Source organism: Aotus nancymaae, unplaced genomic scaffold (genome assembly GCF_030222135.1).
Source record: "Aotus nancymaae isolate 86718 unplaced genomic scaffold, 86718_ANA_hifiasm-v0.15.2.pri h1tg000006l, whole genome shotgun sequence".
Taxonomy (NCBI): domain Eukaryota; kingdom Metazoa; phylum Chordata; class Mammalia; order Primates; family Aotidae; genus Aotus; species Aotus nancymaae.
The window spans coordinates 91,311,275-91,329,862 of NW_026988417.1; the positions used below are offsets into that span (position 1 = coordinate 91,311,275).

General features: G+C 43.3%; 1 protein-coding gene across 5 annotated transcripts in view; it reads right to left on the bottom strand.

Annotated features, from left to right (window-relative positions):
• Positions 1–18,588, bottom strand: part of TSPAN5 (tetraspanin 5) — a 187,003-nt gene that overhangs the window by 131,958 nt on the left and 36,457 nt on the right. The window contains exon 1 of one of the 5 annotated variants that reach the window (XM_064369453.1): positions 16,214–16,243. The exons of the other annotated variants lie outside the window; for them this stretch is intronic. Coding sequence (XP_064225523.1) covers positions 16,214–16,228 — 15 coding nt within the window. The 5' untranslated portion in view covers positions 16,229–16,243. Of the gene's footprint in view, positions 1–16,213; positions 16,244–18,588 lie in introns of those variants that run through there. 5 annotated transcript variants of the gene reach the window in all.

Sequence of the window (18,588 nt, forward strand, 5' to 3'; positions counted from 1 at the left end):
AGAGCTGTATGAAAAGAGGTTGAACTAGCATGAAAAACAAAAAGAGAGAGAGAATATCAGTCATTTCAATCACCCAGCACTGCACGGAGGTCTTGGTGCCCTGTGATTTGGTAGTACTGCAGCACCCAGTGAACTCATTACCATCACTCCAGGAAATGAAACCAAAACTCGGTTCATGTAACTTTCCCCGTCACCAATCGCCCGGGCTTCAAAGATGTTCTATTCTTTATATCAAATCCCTAAAAAGGGGTGGTTATTTTAGTCAATTCCCAGTCTTCGTGAAGATGTCTTTCCACAAAAATGAATGCTTTGCAATGCTAAGCAGATTTTTACACTGAAAACTGTTCTAACATCTCGTCATCAAAATGACAGAGCCACTGCATCTTTGACACAGTGTCGTTCTGGAACTGAATTGTTGAGATGAATCAGCAATGAACTGTCTTATAAAACAGCTAACATGACATGAGATGTATTAATGGGAACAAGGCATGTAAAGACTGTGAAGTAATCTCTTCACCATAATCTAGGCAGTAGTGGGATTTATACTTGAATACTACATTAAGTCTGAGGTTTCCATTTTTAAGATATATGAACAAACTAGAATAAGCCCAGGGGGCTTACATTTAGAGAAATATCTGTTCCTAAATGGGGAAGAAAATTTTACAACTACAACTATCCTCAAACCCCCAAAAAGGGAGAGAGAACAGAGAATATCTTCTGAGTACATACTATAGTCTTAGTACTCCTTATGCGACTATTTAATCTCTAATACAACCCTGAAGAGCAGGTCTCATGTCGTTTGTCAGATGTGTAAACCAAGGCTCAGAGATATTATTGAGTTTGCTCAGGGAGACTGAGCTGAGATTCCTCAACCCTTTCTCCACTCAGACTTCACTCTTACCATATCCAACTGCTACAAGGCACTGTGACTCCGTAGATCCAAAACGGAATTCACTCCCATTTACTCTACGTTTTAAATTGTATAATACATTAAACATTAAATAAATATTTATTTCCTTGAAAGAAGTCAGTTTGTGAAGGTTTAAAAAGTAGTAAAGGTAATGGTAAGTTATTGCTTATATGTTTTCTCTTTTCTCTTTGTTTTGCTGTTGTTGAAACAAAGAATATTTTGGAAAGTCTGGTGACCTACTGACATCATCAAAGACGCTAAGGTTTGAAAGAGTCAAACAAACATTTTAATGTAAACTTGAAGCAGTAACTGGATTATCAGCATATCAGAAAAAAAATGTGCCAATTATCAACCAACAACTTGGCTAAGGTTCAACTGTGGGGACACTAATCAGTTCACTGAGCATAATGTCACATCACCCTTCCAAAGCTGGTGCCAGGACTGCCTGGTGGACAAAGTTACTAAGACACAACTGGTCAGGTGAGAAGAGAAGAGACACACCTCTGCCTTGTCCTACTCCTAATTCAGCAGTCGCTACTCACTGTGACCTCCTGCACGAATCACTTGAGCCTCTGACCTTAAGAATGTCCAAAAGACGACAAGCCTACAACTTAAGAAAAACACTCTATAGGATGCTAAAGTTCATTTATAAGACTAATTTAAAATATCCTGTTTATACAGGCTTTTAAATAGCTCAACCCCAAACTGTCAGTCCCTCAGAGTACTTCATTCCTGTGAAAAATCACAGGAGGAACTCATTTTTAATGGCTTCTAAACAGTATAAAACTGGAGATGTACATGTGGCTATTTAAAATTCACCCATTTATAGTTAATGTGTCTTTTGATACTACATCTCAGCTGCCCACCCAGCATTGCTGAAAAAAATCATAAACCATCGTGAAATAAACACCTCCCTGCAGCTCCTCTCTGTTGTATGGACTTCTCAGAGCTGTCCCCACACAACCCTGCCTCTGGAATCCGCTCGTCCTGGTCGCCTGAGGTGGGGCTCATGTTGCCACCACCATTCATTTCCTCTATGGCATCTGTATGCACATGGCACATTTTTCCCAAAGGGACACTGAACACGTGTTTCTGCACAGCAGTAACAGTTGCTCTGGGCAATCAAGACCATCTAAAATTATGCACATCACAAGAGCCTACATTTTAAATCAGACCACCCTAAGCAAACTCTCCAAATCAAGTGAAAATCTACCTAGCCACTTTCATGTGATGTAGTCACAGACACACCAAAAGCAGCTTGATTTTATTTCTACAGATTACCTGTGTCTTTGAAGCCAAAATCTTTGCTACATAAGGCAACTCATCAAGTTCAATTCTAGTCTTACCCCATTCTGAAAGGTTCACCGTTGGATCTAGATCTGTACTTTTCAAAAGAAAACAGGACAAACACAAAACAGACTACAAAGACTTCCAAAGCATTCTTAGGTCTCCCCACGAGCTACTCCAGGAAGGTAAGGAAACATCTTTCCACAGTACATGCTATTTCTGGATAAAATTATAATGGATATACAGGTAGATAATCATAAACATAAACTATGTAAGTGTCTAAATATTTGATTTCACCTCATCCCCCAACCCATATCAAACACCATTATTAAGAAAACATACTTTGAAGTATTTATGTATTAGGATACTTGTTCATAGTTTTCCAAAACAACAAAAAAGCTATCATTAGCTACAGCTTAAGCGAGACAACTTATGCAATTACTGAACATACATGAAAGGCAATGAGGAAGTAAATGAAGAGGGTTTTTTTTTTTTTAATTCCTGAATTTTTGTGACTCTTTTTGAGGAAAAGGAGCAGAAAAGAAAGCTCTGCAGTTTGATAAACATCCTTTGGTTCTATAAAGGCTTTACTGTGATTCTCAATCCAAATTTAGAAATGTTTTCATCTTTAGGGGGCATTTATGAATAGTCACAAAGTAAATTATGTGCAAGAAGGTGAAAGAAAGAGTACTTACAAGGGGGCGAGGTGCAGACGGACGGCTTCAACGCCTCCTCAGCTCAGCTCCCCACGGTGGGAAGGCCTGCCATCCCAGCAGACCTTCTGGTCAGGATCTTCCATTCTATAGCAAAAACCCATCACTGCGCTGGTTAAGTTGTCATTTCCTGAAGGGAAGCACCTAACACCCTTTTCATTTTCCCTGCTCTGGGCAGTTCCACAGGGTGGAATCTTGCAGGACAATTCCTGGCAGCTAAGACAACTGAGTTTTCAGAAAAACAGGAGAGAGTTCATCAAAGAACTGCACATCCTGAGATGGGTATCCCACACAACTAGTCTCACTAAAAACTAACTGCTGAAGTGGAAAGCAGTCACAAGAAAGGCATTTCTGTATGTTTGGTGAAAGTGTTGAGGATGGCAACACACGATAAAGTCTTAGACATGGACACGAGTGTCTTACCTAACGAAAGAATTTGCTTTCTTTAAGTAGGAATTCTCATACCCACCATGTTTCTCTTTTCACTTTGGTTTCCAGGAAGCTCATTATAAATGTAATGCTCAAATAACTTCACTAGCCTAAGTTATTTGGTATGACTTCCCCCTTCCTCCATACAGTTTTTGTGATTTATTTGTATCTTATCAGTCCTATTGTCTACATATACATTTTGTTACAACCTTCCTTACACACTTTTTGCCTGCATTTAGAGTACGCAGCTGGGGGAGAAAAAGGAAAAATTTGTGATGCCTTAAATGAAATTTATATATACTGTACCTATTCATAAGATGGTATTTTTTCCTGAAGATTTCTCAAAAAATAAGTTTAATGCTGGAACCCTATTCATTATAGCATAACATGCTAGACATAAGCTGCAGGAGTGTGAACAAAATATCTGTTTGAATTCACAGGATTCCAGCTTACATTAGGCAGACATCCTCTTTCCCTATCACAGATAAAGATACTTATGATAGGAATTCTTCACTTCCTTTTTTTAGTCACTGGCATCCTTTTAGGATACTGATTTTTAAAAGTTATAGAACTTCTTCCCCAGAAAGGTATGTGTACTCTCACACAATGTTTCACATGTATTTTCCGGGCATTCACAGACCCCTGGCACCATCTGGGTTCCTTCTTGCTACAGAAATGGCAGGAAACATAAGTCTCCACTGGAGTCAAGCACATGGAGTCCCTTCTGAGCCCAGCAGGTTTCTAACCCCCTTATCTCTCCCCAGTGAACCGCCACAGAGAGAACCAGTCTTCTGTAACAATCACAACCCTGGCAGGTGACGGTGGAAGAATGAGACCCAGGTCTCCTGACCCTGATGAGGACGCTGATGATTTTCATCCTCTCCACTGATCAGAGGCAGCGTGCTTCTCTCCAGGAAAAAAAGAAAAAAAAATCCACAACATGCTGCCACTGTTAGAGAGGAAACAGATTATATAAATGCAGTGCTGTGTTTTTAACCACTAAAAAACTCACTGTGCCTTCTTCATCAGTCTCTCCCCTCAACAGTTCTCTATGACTTCAATTTGAGGACTTTTCCCACTATGTCCAAAACCTTATACTTGTTCTCAGAGAGATATTCGTTTCTTCTTTTTCCCACCACATCCTCTGAATTCTTTTCTGTTGCTCCCACAGGAGGAAAAAAAAAAAGCAAAAAACTTCGGTTATCAACAAATGGTACTTATTTCTGCTCGCTGAACAAGGTATCTCTTATTATAAAACCAAACTTTACCTTTCACTTCCTGGCATAAGACTTACATTTAGAGGGTTTTGGGCAGCAAGTAAGGACTAGACTAAGAAACCACAGTGGTCTAGAGGGTAATAACAGGAACAGATGCCAAAAGAACGACAAGAAAAAATCCAACAGCCACCAACACTAGACCAAGATTTGCAATCCCAGCTGTAACATTTAAATTCAACTAGAAAACCTTAAAAATTGCCTTTAATAGCACTCAAGAAAAGAAAAAAAAATTAAAAAATAAATAAATAAAACCTCACAAATATATATACTGCTGTCCAAGCCCCACTCCTGACTATTTAAGTCAGATTTGCTGGGGGTGAGCTCTGGGTGTTGGAGTTCTTAAAGCTCCTGTGTTACTCTATTGTGCAGCCAGAGTGGGACACACCCAACCCAGACCACTGGCTCGGGGAGAGGACCAGGGTAGTGCTGGGAATGCTGGAGGGAAAAGCAGATGGCATCGCTGCTTGTCCCTTTTTGCTGGTCTTCCTGAGTAGACATGATCACCCAAGTCAGGTGTTTGCAGGGAGCCCATTCTCAGAACAACAGGGGCAACAGCCAACAGCCTCTGTAACACAGGGGACAAGAGCAGGCCAGTGAAGGAAGCTCCCCACGAGCACTGCCCTGAATCCAGTCTCCATCTCTCATGTCCGGGTGCAGGTCTACTCTGTGCAGGCTTTCCTTTGGCTCATCGATGTATTGAAGGACAACGTCTCTAGTTGCTTGATTACTCTCATCACCACCACCTCTCAGTTCAGGGGTAATACTCCAAACTCCCCTTCCCTGGGTGGTCAAGGCAGAATTTATCCCTTACGTAGAGAGGCAAGAAGACCCCACCTCCAGAAAGGCAGGTCTGGGAGAAACCAGGGGAGACAGGGCTGAGCCTGAGGGAAAGTAAATATAAAAACTAGCTCAAGTTGAAGGATTCTGAGCAGAAGGGGAGGACAAAGGTTAGTCAGAGGCTGCCTGACTGATTTCTCTGGCTTCATGAGCACCTTGCCTTGCCTCCTTCAAGCAGGAGGGCTCCTCACTTAACACAAACAGGCTAATATAATTTGCAGAGGCATTAGCCCAGCTGCTGTACAGGAAAGGGCCTGGTACACAGCCCTCTCTCCCTCTGAGCTCATCGTAGTCCATTCTGTGTCACTATGACATAATAACACAGACTGGGCAATTTATAAAGAAATAAACTTATTTCTGGTAGTAAGAAAATAAATTCAATACCAAGGAGCTGGTATTTGGCAAGGACCTTCTTGTTGCATCATCCTATAGTGAAGGCAAAAGGATGAGAGACAGCAAGAGATTGAACTCAGCCTCAAGCCCTTTTATAATCGGCACTAATCCCCTCATGAGGGAGAGCCTCGATGACCTAAACACCTTCCATTAGGCTCCACCTCCCATTAGGCTCTACCTCCCATTAGGCTCCACCTCCCATTAGGCTCCACCTGCCATTAGGCTCTACCTCTCGTTAGGCTCCATCTCCCATTAGGCTCCACCTCCCATCATGGTTGCACTGGGGACTACATTTCCAACATATGCTCTTTGGGGGACACATTCAAACCATAGTAGAGTTCCATTTAGTTGCTATCAGTAGGAAAAACCTTTAACAACTTAATGACAGGTAAACTAACTCCAACTTCCTTCCTGTTTGAGGTTAAAAAATCACCTGTACAAATAGGCCCTTCATTGTGAGCAGGGCTGGCCCTGGCCATCTTACAGGCACCTTCAACTACTACACCACACAGCACTCAGGTGAAGGGGTGGCACTCAGCACGTATCTGTCGAGTGAATGAACTGGTTCCAAGAAGCATATTCAAGCACATGTACAAAGAGCAGCCTATTCATTTAGGGCTACAGTAGAAACATAAAATGCTCCGTGGTGGCCCTTCATTATACATCTCTGTTAGCTAACAACTCGCTTACGGCCGCTCACCCGCCCTAATGCTGCTCAGGGAGGAATGAGGACTAATATGGTAGACAATGTCTCAGCATCTACCCCATGCTCTTTTTAGTACTAAACTGCCCTAGTTCTAGTCAAGCATGTGATTCCCCTCACCCCCCACCCCAGGTGTAGACTATATTTCCTAGGCTCCCTGGGAACTAGGTTTGTTCCTATGACTCTGCAGTGATGTGACATGACTCGATGTGATGTGTCCAACTTCAAGGTCACCCTCTTAAAAACACAGCCACTGGCGCCACTGGCTAAGACATGGTGACGTATGGAGCCATCTGGACAGCCAGACCTGGAGGAAGGCAGAGGAACTCTTCCAACCCTGACTACTCGCCTCTGGACTCCCATCTGAGAACTCACTGTACTACTCATGGATGTCCTTGTCACAGGAGAGATTAGTCCACACCTTCACATACTCCAGAAGAAATATGATAACCTGTTTTCCAACCCTGAAACCAGTCTCTTAATTTGTCCAGGGCAAGTGAGTTAGCCTCCCCCTTGCACAGTTTCCTCCTTTATAAACTGGAGATAAAAACACCTGCACAATGTTATTAATACTAAGAATCAGCTATTAAAACACAAATGCATTGAAATGTGACGTGGGGCAGCCTCTGTGAATGAAACTAGATCCAGGCAGCACACGCTGGTGGGAAGTACTGCTCCAGAAGGAAACAAGATTTACCTGTCATACCGGAACACTACTATTTTTGACAAGAAGCTGAAATGTGAGTTTGCCATAGCATTATTCTAAAATAATGAAAATATTTGAGAATATGCCAGATGCTTACCAATATGAATTGTACACACTGATTGCACAAATATGTATGTTAAAACTAATAACACACGGGATAAAACAGCCTGCCTCCTATGTGAGGTAGACTAACTGTGGTTTCAATTGTGTCTTACCAGGTAAGAACAGGGTCTTCCCAGGCAAGAAGGTGGGACCCAGAAGTCACTGAGGTCTGCCCCAGGCAGGGCTATCACCAGCCCTTTTGACACCTCTGAAGGAGTTGAGAAATGGGCCTGGCGATTTGCTTGCATGAGAAACAGAAAGGAACACCCTTTTCCTCCAAGCTGACCCAGCTCCATGCCCTGGCCTGAACTGCAGAGGGTGGAGAGTGGGCTGCATTTCAGTGAATTCCACCCTCATTTGCCCTTGTGCAGGAAACCACTTCATACCTCACAACTGCATGCAGGGTTCAGGGCCTGGTCCCAAATTTCCAATGCATATGGCATTATCATCAATAATGTAGTTACAACTAATGTTTCCCAGGAATCCTAATTGTACAGAAAAAAACTGTCACCTGTCCGTAAATCTACCAGAATTCCCTCACTGGAAACTGAGGTATATTTTATTCCAAAGAATAACTAAATGAACCCGCTTTCTCATCTCTCTTCTATCTGAAGAGGGGAGAAGCAGGAGGAAGAGGAGGGGGAGAAGGATGGGGAGGGAAAGGGAGAAGAGGAGCGGGGAAGAAGAGTACCAGGAGGAAGAAGAAAGCAAGTTCCAAGCCATACAAAAGGGCTGCAGATGAATGAAGACTTACAGCTTAGTCCTGCAAGCAGCGGACAGAGTGCAGGGAATGGAAAGGCTGGAAGACAACAGCTAAACATCAAGGGATTTGCAAGAACAATGATGTATCCTTCAATTAAATTCTTTTGCTGAAACTAATCTTACAGTTCTTGTCATGTTCTCAAGTGAAATCCATTTACAACTCCCAAACACAAAGCAATCAGACACCCTTGAATTTGCTTAGGAGACCTAAACAGTGACACTGCTGTAACTGGCAAGGACCACTTTTCCTTTAAAAAGGGACATTTAGGCACATCATTTCATAACCACAACACTAAGGAGCACAGAATAGACACAGCAGGTGGTCTGCCGTCTCTGCCAGGAGCACCATCCTCCCCTGCCCCCTGCGGGGCTCCCCACTCTCCCAACACAAGTCTCAATCATCTCAGCTCCTCAACCCCACCAAGCCTCCCCCACTCTGTCCCCTCAGCCTGACATGCTCCTCCCTCCCCTCACAGGGCTATCCTCCCCATCCCTGAGTTTTGGCTTGCGGTCTGACTTCCTCAGAGCAGCCTTCCTACCCATAGAAACTACATTCTTCCTGTCAGTCTCTCTCCTTGCCCCTTGTTTTATTTTTTCTCCATAGCACTTATCACAATTTACAATTATGGTTTTTTTTCTCCCTGAAGTATTTATCATCTGACTTCCTTACAGATGTACATGCCAAGAAGTCAAGAATTATTTCTGTCCTCTTCACTATTTTAGATCGGTGCCCAGGCCGGGAACTGGAGATACAGTCACAACACATGTGGGCTGAGGGCAAAATCTGTTTGTTTTTTAAATTCCACAGGTGACTCAGATGCACAATGCCCTTTTGAGAGGAGTACTAACTTGACATTTTCCTAGCAAAATAATATACTGAAATACCAAGTAAATCACTCCATATAAAAGAAAAAATTTACAGTAATGCTATAATTTCTGATAAGCACAATCTCTTCATAAAGCAGCAGGCTTACGAATATTGCCTAGGCTCTCTCTTATGGTATTTCCAGATATGTTTACCAGACCATAAGTGATTGTAATAAAACCTACCCAGGATATTATGGTTTCAACAAGCACGCAGAAAAGGTATTTTGCGAATGAACAAGAATCCATATATACAAGGCTAGTTTAGTAGTTGCAACCATTTTACCCATAATCCTGTGCTCTCTAATTATGCAAATATGGCCTTTGCAAAACACCAAGGTCCAAAATCCCTTCCCTTATAATGCAACAGGGTCCCAGACTGCTTACTTCAATGACTGTTAAGATGCCAACCTTTCCCCATCAAATTTTCTAGTCCCTATTGTAAACATCACAGCATCTGCCAAACAACCCAGAGAAAAGGTGACTGATACAATTTACTCCTAAGTTATCTCTTGGTGGTGGTTACAGCATAAATTATTACAGGTTGATATTGAGGATGGGGAAGAGAGATGCTGGTTGATGGATTTTAAAATGCTTGGTCGCTGTTACTAAATACCAGTTTTTCATTTCAAAGATTCCCCCCCAAAATGACTCAAGCTGCATTTTCACATGGCATTCCAATTTTATTCCTCCCTAAGCACAATCAATTATCACTTCCAGCCTTTATCTAGCTCACTAAATGGCCCCTTGCATCACTCTATCCTTCCCTTATTTCTGGAACTCTTTTTCTCACAGAGCCCTTCACTCTGAAATTTTTCCAAAACCACCACCAACTGCCTAAACAATGATTTCATTTTCAAGAAAGTAGTTTAGCAGTGGCTTGATATCTCAAAGCTCAAATGAGTTTTACAGTCTTCAGAGTTTTCAAAAGTCATCTGGTGTCATTCACCTGTAGTTTCTAAGTGCAGATGCAGAAAACTGAGCTGAACTGCCTAAAACTTTGGCATCCCATGTCTAAATCCAAGTTCTGCATGGGGTCTCACTCCTTAGTCCCATAAGTCAGACTCCCAGGCTCCCCCTCTTCAATTCAGTCATCAGCCTGCCACACCCACAGCACTTTCCGGGAGAAAAGGACCCAGGCTATTCTACATATGGGGAACAAAGGTTTCTACACCCTGTGAAACCCTAGGCCCAGCCAACTGGACCCAAAGCGAATGTGTGACCCAGGACAGACAATGCAAACCCAGCTCAGCAGGGCCTTCCAGGAGGTCAAGAGGGGCCTGAGCCACTCTCTTTTTTTAAAGTTCCCAATAATGTTAAAAATAAGGAAATGACAAAACATTTTAATGCCCATATTGAGCAAATTAACATTTCTAATATCCAAACACTTATGACTAATTATGCTCTTCATAAGACAGTTACAAGATTTGTAAAATGCATTAATTCATAGTGCATTACAGGCAGAATGTCTGTTAATGAGAAACAAATTTAAATCTGGGTGACGAATGCCATCTTCTTTCAATCCTGCCAGTTTGTCTCTGTGACTAAATGTACAAGTTCACGTGGACACAACATGAAGGAGTAAATCTGAGACCCTTCATGAATGTGAGGCTCAAGCTAAATGGTATCACAGCCAACAGCTGCCGCCGTCCTCCCTGATATATACACTAGGCTCTGTTAGCCAGCAACATAGGGCAACGTATTTAATTAAAATGTCTATCTCAACAGAGATGATGGCAATTAGCTAGGCTCATCACAGTCACCGTAGCAGAAATTTCAAGGAGGAAAGAGTCACCAGTTCCTGCTGGTAACACCCCCTAATGCTGCCTTGGATCTGGAACCATCTGACAGCCCATACCTGTGTGGCCACAGTGCATATCCTCAGACACTCTCAAGATTCTCATCTGCCTTGTCACGTGTAACCTGCTGTGATAACCCCTGCTACAGAGTTTTTGTGCCCTGGGACTAAGAGATCCTAATGCCACAACATTCCTACAACTGGAGAGGCTGCCCCTGTGCAAAATTCACACAAGCCTGGAAACCTCGGGGACAACGACAATCCAGTACTTTTCCCTCTCTCTTAGCAAACTGTTCCTACTTTTTTTTTTTTTTGAGACGAAATTTTGCTTTTGTTGCCCAGGCTGGAGTGCGATGGTGCAATCTCGGCTCACCACAACCTCTGCCTCCCAGGTTCAACCGATTCTCCTGCCTTAACCTCCCAGGTAGTTGGGATTACAGGTGCCTGCCACCTCGCCTGGCTAATTTTTTGTGTTTTTAGTAGAGACGGGGTTTCACCATGTTGACCAGACTGGTCTCAAACTCCTGACCTCAGGTGATCCACCCACCTCAACCTCCCAAAGTGTTGGGATTACAGGCGTGAGCCAACGCGCCTGGCCTGTTCCCACCCTTCATGGTTGTCATCGCCCCTTCTTTCCAATTTTGTTTTCAATCCCTCAGCTTCTCTTCGCTAAAAATGTCCCATGTTTGACTATTGCTATTTCTGGATTCTCAAATGCAGAGATTTCTGAACAATGCTTTTAGAGAAAAGAAAAAACCTGGCAATAAATATACATGTTGATGGCCAGGCCCATGGTGGCTAGAGCCTGTAATCCCAGCCCTTTGGGAAGCCAAGGTGGGCGGATCACTTGAGGTCAGGAGCTCGAGACCAGTCTGGCTAAGATAGCAAAACCTATCTCTACTAAAAATATAAAAATTAGCTGGGCATGGTAGCATACACTTGTAATCCCAGCTACTCAGGAGGCTGAGACAGGATAACTGCTTGAACCCAGGAACAGAGTTGCAGTGAGCCGAGATTGCACCACTGCACTCCAGCCTGGGCAACAGAGCAACACTCCATCTCACAAAAAAAAAAAAAAATACACACACACACACACACACAAACAGACTGATTCTTAGACTCATCAGAATTCCAGACATGTTTAGTTAATGCCTTGGAATGAACCAAAGAAGGTAAGTGTGTCTCATTTACAATGTGGGAGAACAGGTGGAATTATAAAGGAGAAATCAGCAAATCTGGCTGGCAACAAAGTCCTGCGAAATGTCAGACAGGGCACGTGGCAACTATAGCAAGGGAAGAAGGAGAACAAGTGAAATTCAAAAGGAAACGACAAAGATGCTAAGACTCCACTGCCAGTGCACACACCACCTCTGGAGAGTGTTTCCAGTTCCCCAGGGCTCTGCACAAGAACCTTATCCAAGCACTGGGTAGTTCTGCAAGGCCCTTTTCCCTCGCTATGCTTTCTCAGTCCCACATCAGCTCCACCCACTGGGCCCTTGCTTCCCTCGCATTCCCCGGAATCCACATCACTCCTCGGAACCATACCTCTGCTTCCCTCTTAGAGATTAAAACCTCAGAGAAAAGGAATTGTGGGAGCGGAGATAAGAAGTGACCTCTTATGAAGAAAACTTCTGGGGCCTCAGCCCAGCCTCTGAGAAACTGCCCATGTTTACACAGACCACGCTGAAGAGGAAACGCACCGCTCCTGGAGCTTGTTCTATCTTGAAATAATGCTTTGAAACATGAGTGATAGCATTTCAGCACTGAACAGGTCAAGGGGAAGTTAAAGTGAGATCTTTACCTAGTGTCACTCTGACAAGAGCTGTTTAAAAACAAAATAAAAAAAAACGGCCCAAGAGGTGCTGGATGCCAAGATCAACAAAGCACAGCCTCCACTCAAGGAGAGCACAATGCACAGCCTCAGACTCTCCCGGAAACATTTTTGGGGCTCAATCTGCTCCTCTTAGAATGAAGGGCCTCTAGTCCTCTAGTGCCACTGTAATAATGTGCTTCTTCTTCTTTTCTTTTCTTTTTTTTTTTTTAAGATGTCTCGCTCTGTCATCAGGCTAGAGTGCAATGGCGTGATGCTGGCTCACCGCAACCTCCACCTCCCAGGTTCAAGCGATTCTCCAACCTCAGCCTCCCGAGTAGCTGGGACTACAGGCGTATGCTAATGTCTGGCTAATTTCTGTATTTTTTAGTAGAGACAGGGTTTCACCATATTGGCCAGGATGGTCTCGATCTCTTGGCCTCGTGATCCGCCCACCTAAGCCTCCCAAAGTGCTGGGATTACAGGCGTGAGCCACCGCACCCGGTCTAATAATACGCTTCTATAATTCGACATCATGTTTTTCATACTTTACCTCTCAAACAAGAGTTGCAACGAGTATTGTTCCAACAACAAATGGGATGAGATCATTTAAAAGAAGGAGAGAGAATGTGAGTCCTCCTCTCCATAAAATAACGATACACTCTCATTTCCAAATTCTTGAATACTAGATATAGAGAAGCTCCATGTAAATCTTTTTTTTTTTTTTTTTTTTTTTAAACAGAGTCCTGCTCTGTTGTCCAGGCTGTATTGCAGCAGCACCGCCCACAGCTCACTGCAGCTTTGACCTCCTGGGCTCAAACTATCCTCCTACCTCAACCTCCCGAGGAGCTGGGACTATAAGTGTGTGCCACCATGCCTGGCTAATTCTTTTTTTTTTTTTTTTATAGAGACTGGACATGTTGTCCAGTCTAGTCTTGAACTCCTGAGCTCAAGCAATCCGCCTACCTTGGCCTCCCAAAAATGCTGAGATTACAGTCCACATAAATCTTTAAGAAAGAATTTACGAACGAAAGAAAGGGTGTATGTTTCACTTACACAGAAGTAAAATTTGTGGGACTCACTATTCAAAGAAAGGAAATACCTAAAAATTATTGAATCAGATTTGGACATCGGAGATCATCTCACATCTACAGTATCATCTAGTCTGGCCTCTTCATTTTGTAAATAAGTAAAGCTAGGCACAAAATGATTAAGTAATTCACCCAAGGACACCCATCTAGTGAGAGGCAGGACAAACAACAGAACCTAGCCAAGAATGATTTAATTATTCCAAAAAGGTACCAGAGGATGTTAGCAAAGCCTGGGATAAGCTCCTATAGCCTTTGGAGGCTAATGTCAAAGAGGACAGCCAAGCCCTCCCACAAAGGTCGGCTTACTACTCTACACAGGCCAGAACTCAGGCTCATCAGCATAGGATGCATAGATCTTTGGCTCTTGCATTCACGCATTTCCATCATGCCAAAGGTGGCACAAGTTCCGTAAGGCACAGTAGCTGACACCCCTTCTAAAACAGGCCAGTAGCTCCAGAGTAGTTACGACCTTCTCGGATTGCAGACCCAGTTTCCCACCTCACTGTTGTTATTGTACCACACACATCACCTCACCAAACCACAGGAAGCCAAGGCTAGCAGTGCCAGCCCACCAGCTGAGCAGCAGCAGCTGCCCCAAAGACATCACCCTAGGACCTCACTTCCTGTTCTGGCACTCAAGCCTGTATCCACGCCAATTCACGGTCTGGCCCATCGTTTTCAAAGCTAGAGCTGGACAGGCCCCAGATATCCAAGAAACCATCTGTTCTAGAATCCTCCCTCCTCCAACTTCACTTCACAACAGGCCATGGCATCTGCCACCATCCTTGGTCTTCTGAACAGAGGGTGTGGAGCTCTTGTTCACAACCTTGGAGAGGACCCAGCTCATTCTGACCCTCTCCGGAAAGGGAAGAACCACCGTTATAAATCAAACATCCTGAAACAAACAGGTCCATGCATTCTATATGGCAGCTTTAACTACCACAGATGTTACAAAATGTAGAAAAGTGCATTCAATTTTCTAAAGTCCTAGAATTCTGAACCATTTCTCCTTTTCAATATATATTCATTTATTTTTTAATAAATGCTTTTCAAAGAAAAAGTCACCAGTATAAAATAAAGACAAGGTAGGAATAATCACACTAATAATATACGAATATCTCAGACCTAAAGCACTGTGAACTTACTTTCCAATTAAGAGCAAAACCAGAATAAAATCAAGCATTCTTTGAAAGCCATTCAAGTATTACTATATAAAAATTCTAGGTAAACCCCAATTACATTGTATAATACCAGTCATAATAACTAATATTAATGGAGCGTCACTATGTGGCAAACTGCACTAGGATCTTTATATGTATGATTCGCTAAATTCTTCTGACACCTCTGTTATTACCCCCTTCTTTTTTTAAGCAAAGGAAGCATATGGAGGATAACTAACTTGCCTAAGGTCACATCAATAAAAGGTGGCAGGGTCAAGGTTCAAACCTAGGTCCACAGGACTCCAAAGCCAGTGTTTTTCATATTATACCATACTGTCTTGAGTCTTCAGTGTGTAGGAGCAAAAACTAAAACTGCATTTTAGTTTAGTGAGCAGCATCACTTTCCATTTTGAGAGGTTCCGTGTAACTGACTGCCCTGAAAATTTACAGGCAAAGACGAAGAAACTGGCACCCATCTAACAAGTCGATAGCACAGCTGTCAAGCAGCTGTGCAAAGCCGGGGGGGACAAGTGAATCGTGTGCTTGGCAAGGTAACATGTGCCTCTGTCTCAGACTTGAATTTAAAAAAAAAAAAAATGGGTAGCCAAGGAGATGGGAGAGAGAATCTTTTTTCAAATTCTACAGGGAGTATGAAATAAATATGATCAGCCCCATAAAGCTCTGATAAAGTCAGTCTGTTAAAAATGAAAAGCCGTATCTCTTACTACCTCCCCCAACCTTCTTCACCCAACAAGCATAAAAATCTGTGAGCACACACACAAATGCTACTACTATTGGCCTATTTAAACCTTAAATTTTTAATTCTGCCTATTCTCTTTTGGGAAATTCATTCAGGAAGCATTTGGCTTTGCTTATACTTCTGTTGCTGTGTTTTATTGCAGGTGTCAACATGACTTTCTCTTGGGTGACAGCTCTCCGACATCTCGTGCAGTATCAATATTCACAAGGCAGCCTCAGATTTATTGCTAAACTGAGATCACGAGCATGAAACAATAAACCCACAGGCCATTGGGCATATTTGCCGTTGATCACACTTGGATCAGCTGCACAAGCTTGTGATGTTTATGATATAAGCAAATGGCTTTCCTTGCTCTACCTTTTCTAATTCTTCCCAGTTAACTTTCATTTCAAAGTCTTACAAACCATCTATGTGCCAGCTACTGTGCTAGCTGCTGGGAATACTGCAGTGAGCGAAATAAGCTTACTGCCTATTTAAAAAGGCAGAAGTCAATCAAATAATGATGCAAAGGAGTGAGTGATTGCAAAAGAGCACTGTGAAGGAACACAGATTAACGAGTGTCAATCTGTTCAGGCTGCTATAATAAAAACACCATAAACTGGGTAACTTACAAACAACAGAAACATATTTCTCACAGTTCAGGAGGTGGGAAGGTCCACAATCAATGCTCCAGCAGATTCAGGGTCTGATGAGGGCTCATCTCTGCTTCTTAGACAGTGCCTTCTCATCACATCCTGACATGTTGGAAGAGGCACACAAGCTTCCTCAGCCTTGGTTATAAGGGCACTAATCCAATTTGACCTTTAGGACCTAATCACCTCCTAAAAGCCTCATATTACTGCACTGAGTACCAGGTTTCAACACAGGAATTCTGGGGGGCACACACACTCAGATGTAGCATGGAGGATTTCATCAGTTTTTAAACATGGCTGCAAATTCAGAAACTCCTCCTGCTGAGAGGTAAGGTCTATGTCCCCCAACTCATGAATATGGGCAGCCTTATGACAGCTTCAACCAATAGAACATGGTGGAAATGATGCTATGTAACTTCACAGCTAGGTCATAGGAGGCCATGCAGCTTCTTTAGCTCATTCTTGGAGCCCTGAACTACCCTGTGAGAAGTCCGACCATTCAGAGGCCACTCAGCCGTGAGGAAGTCTAAGCCACATGAAGGAACCACAGTAGAAGCCAGGGTCAACAGTCCCAGCTAAGGCTGGTCTTGGAGTCATCCCAGTCCAGACACCAGACATATATACTTGAGGAAGCTCCCTTATAATTCTGGCCTCCAGCTGTTCACATTTTCCCATTATGGGGCAGAGACAAGCCTTCTTCACTAGGCCGTCTCAATTCCTGACCTGCAGAATCCATGAGCATAACAGAGTGGTTGCTGTTTGACACCATGGTGTTTAGGAGTGCTTTGTCACACAGCAGTCAACAATGAGAGAACAAAGGTGTTGCATAAAACAGAGGCGCTGCCTTGTGCTGGGAAGTCATGTGAGCGCGCTCCATGAAAGTAGCATTAGCGCTGCCATCTGAAGGGTGAAAAGACCTCCATCAATGGAAGGAGAGGAAGAAGCAGGCTGTAGGCACAGGCCCTGCAATCAGAGGGAGTGTGGCTGGCACAGAAAAAGCAGCAGTGAGAGGAGAGTAAAAAGGATGCTGAGGTAGGCAGGGGTCAGACCACATTGGGTACTTTGCTGGTGTGGTGCTTGAGAGCACTTAGAAGTCCCTGGAGGGGTTGTCTATACATATTTTTTTAATTAAAGTAAAATTTACACAACATAAAAGTCACTGTTTGGGTTGAACTGCATATCCCAAAAATTTATACGTTGAAGTCATTACCAGCACCTCAAAATGTGACTTTATTTGGTAATAGAGTCATTGCAGGTATACTTAATTAAGAGGTCGTTCAGGATAGATCCTAATCCAGCATGACTGTGTCCTTATAAAAAGATGAAATTTGGACACAGACACGTACACAGAAGACCACCATGTGAAGATGAAAACAGAGGTCAGGTGACAGGTCTACATACCACGGAATGGGAAAGAGGGCCAGCAAACCACTATAAGCTGGGGAGAGCCATGGAGCTGATTTTCCCTACCACCCTCTGTAGGAACCAACCCTGTGACACCTTCATCTCAGAGCTGCAGCCTCCAGAACTGTGAGGCGACACACCTCTGCAGTTCATGCCACCCAGTTCATGGAACTTTGTTACAGCAACCCTAGGGAACCAATATAGTCACCATTTTCAAGTGCACAATTCAGTGGCCTTCAGTACCTTCACGGTATAGTGCAACCAGCACCGCTATCTGATTGCAGAACATTTTCATATCCCAAAAGGAAACCTCATTTCCAACCCCCACAGCCCCTGGCAACCATCAATCTGCTTTCTGTCTCTATGAATTTGTCTATTCTGGACATTTCATATAAATAGAATCTTACGATATGTGGCCTTTTGTGCACACCTGTCACTTAGCATAATGTTTTCCATGTTCATCCATGTTGTAGCATGTATCATTACTTCATTCCTTTCTGTTCCATTGTACGGGCATACCACATTTTGTTTACCCATTCATCAGGGACAGTTATCTGAGCTGTTTCTACTTTGGGGCTATTATGAATAATGCTGCTGCTGAACATTATGCACACTCTCTTTTTTTGAGACAGCCTCACTCTGTCACCCAGGCTGGAATGCAGTGGCACAATCTTGGCTCACTGCAACCTCTGCCTCCCAGGTTCAGATGATTCTCGTGCCTCAGCCTCCCAAGTAGCTGGGGTTAAAGGTGCCCACTACTACACCCAGCTAATTTCTGTTTTTTTGTTTTTGTTTTTGTTTTTGAGATGAAGTCTTGCTCTTGTCACCCAGGCTGGAGTGCAATGGCGTGATCTTGGCTCACTCAACCTCCGCCTCCCAGGTTCAAGCGATTCTCCTGCCTCAGCCTCCCAAGTAGCTGGGATTACAGGAACCAGCCACCATGCCCAGCT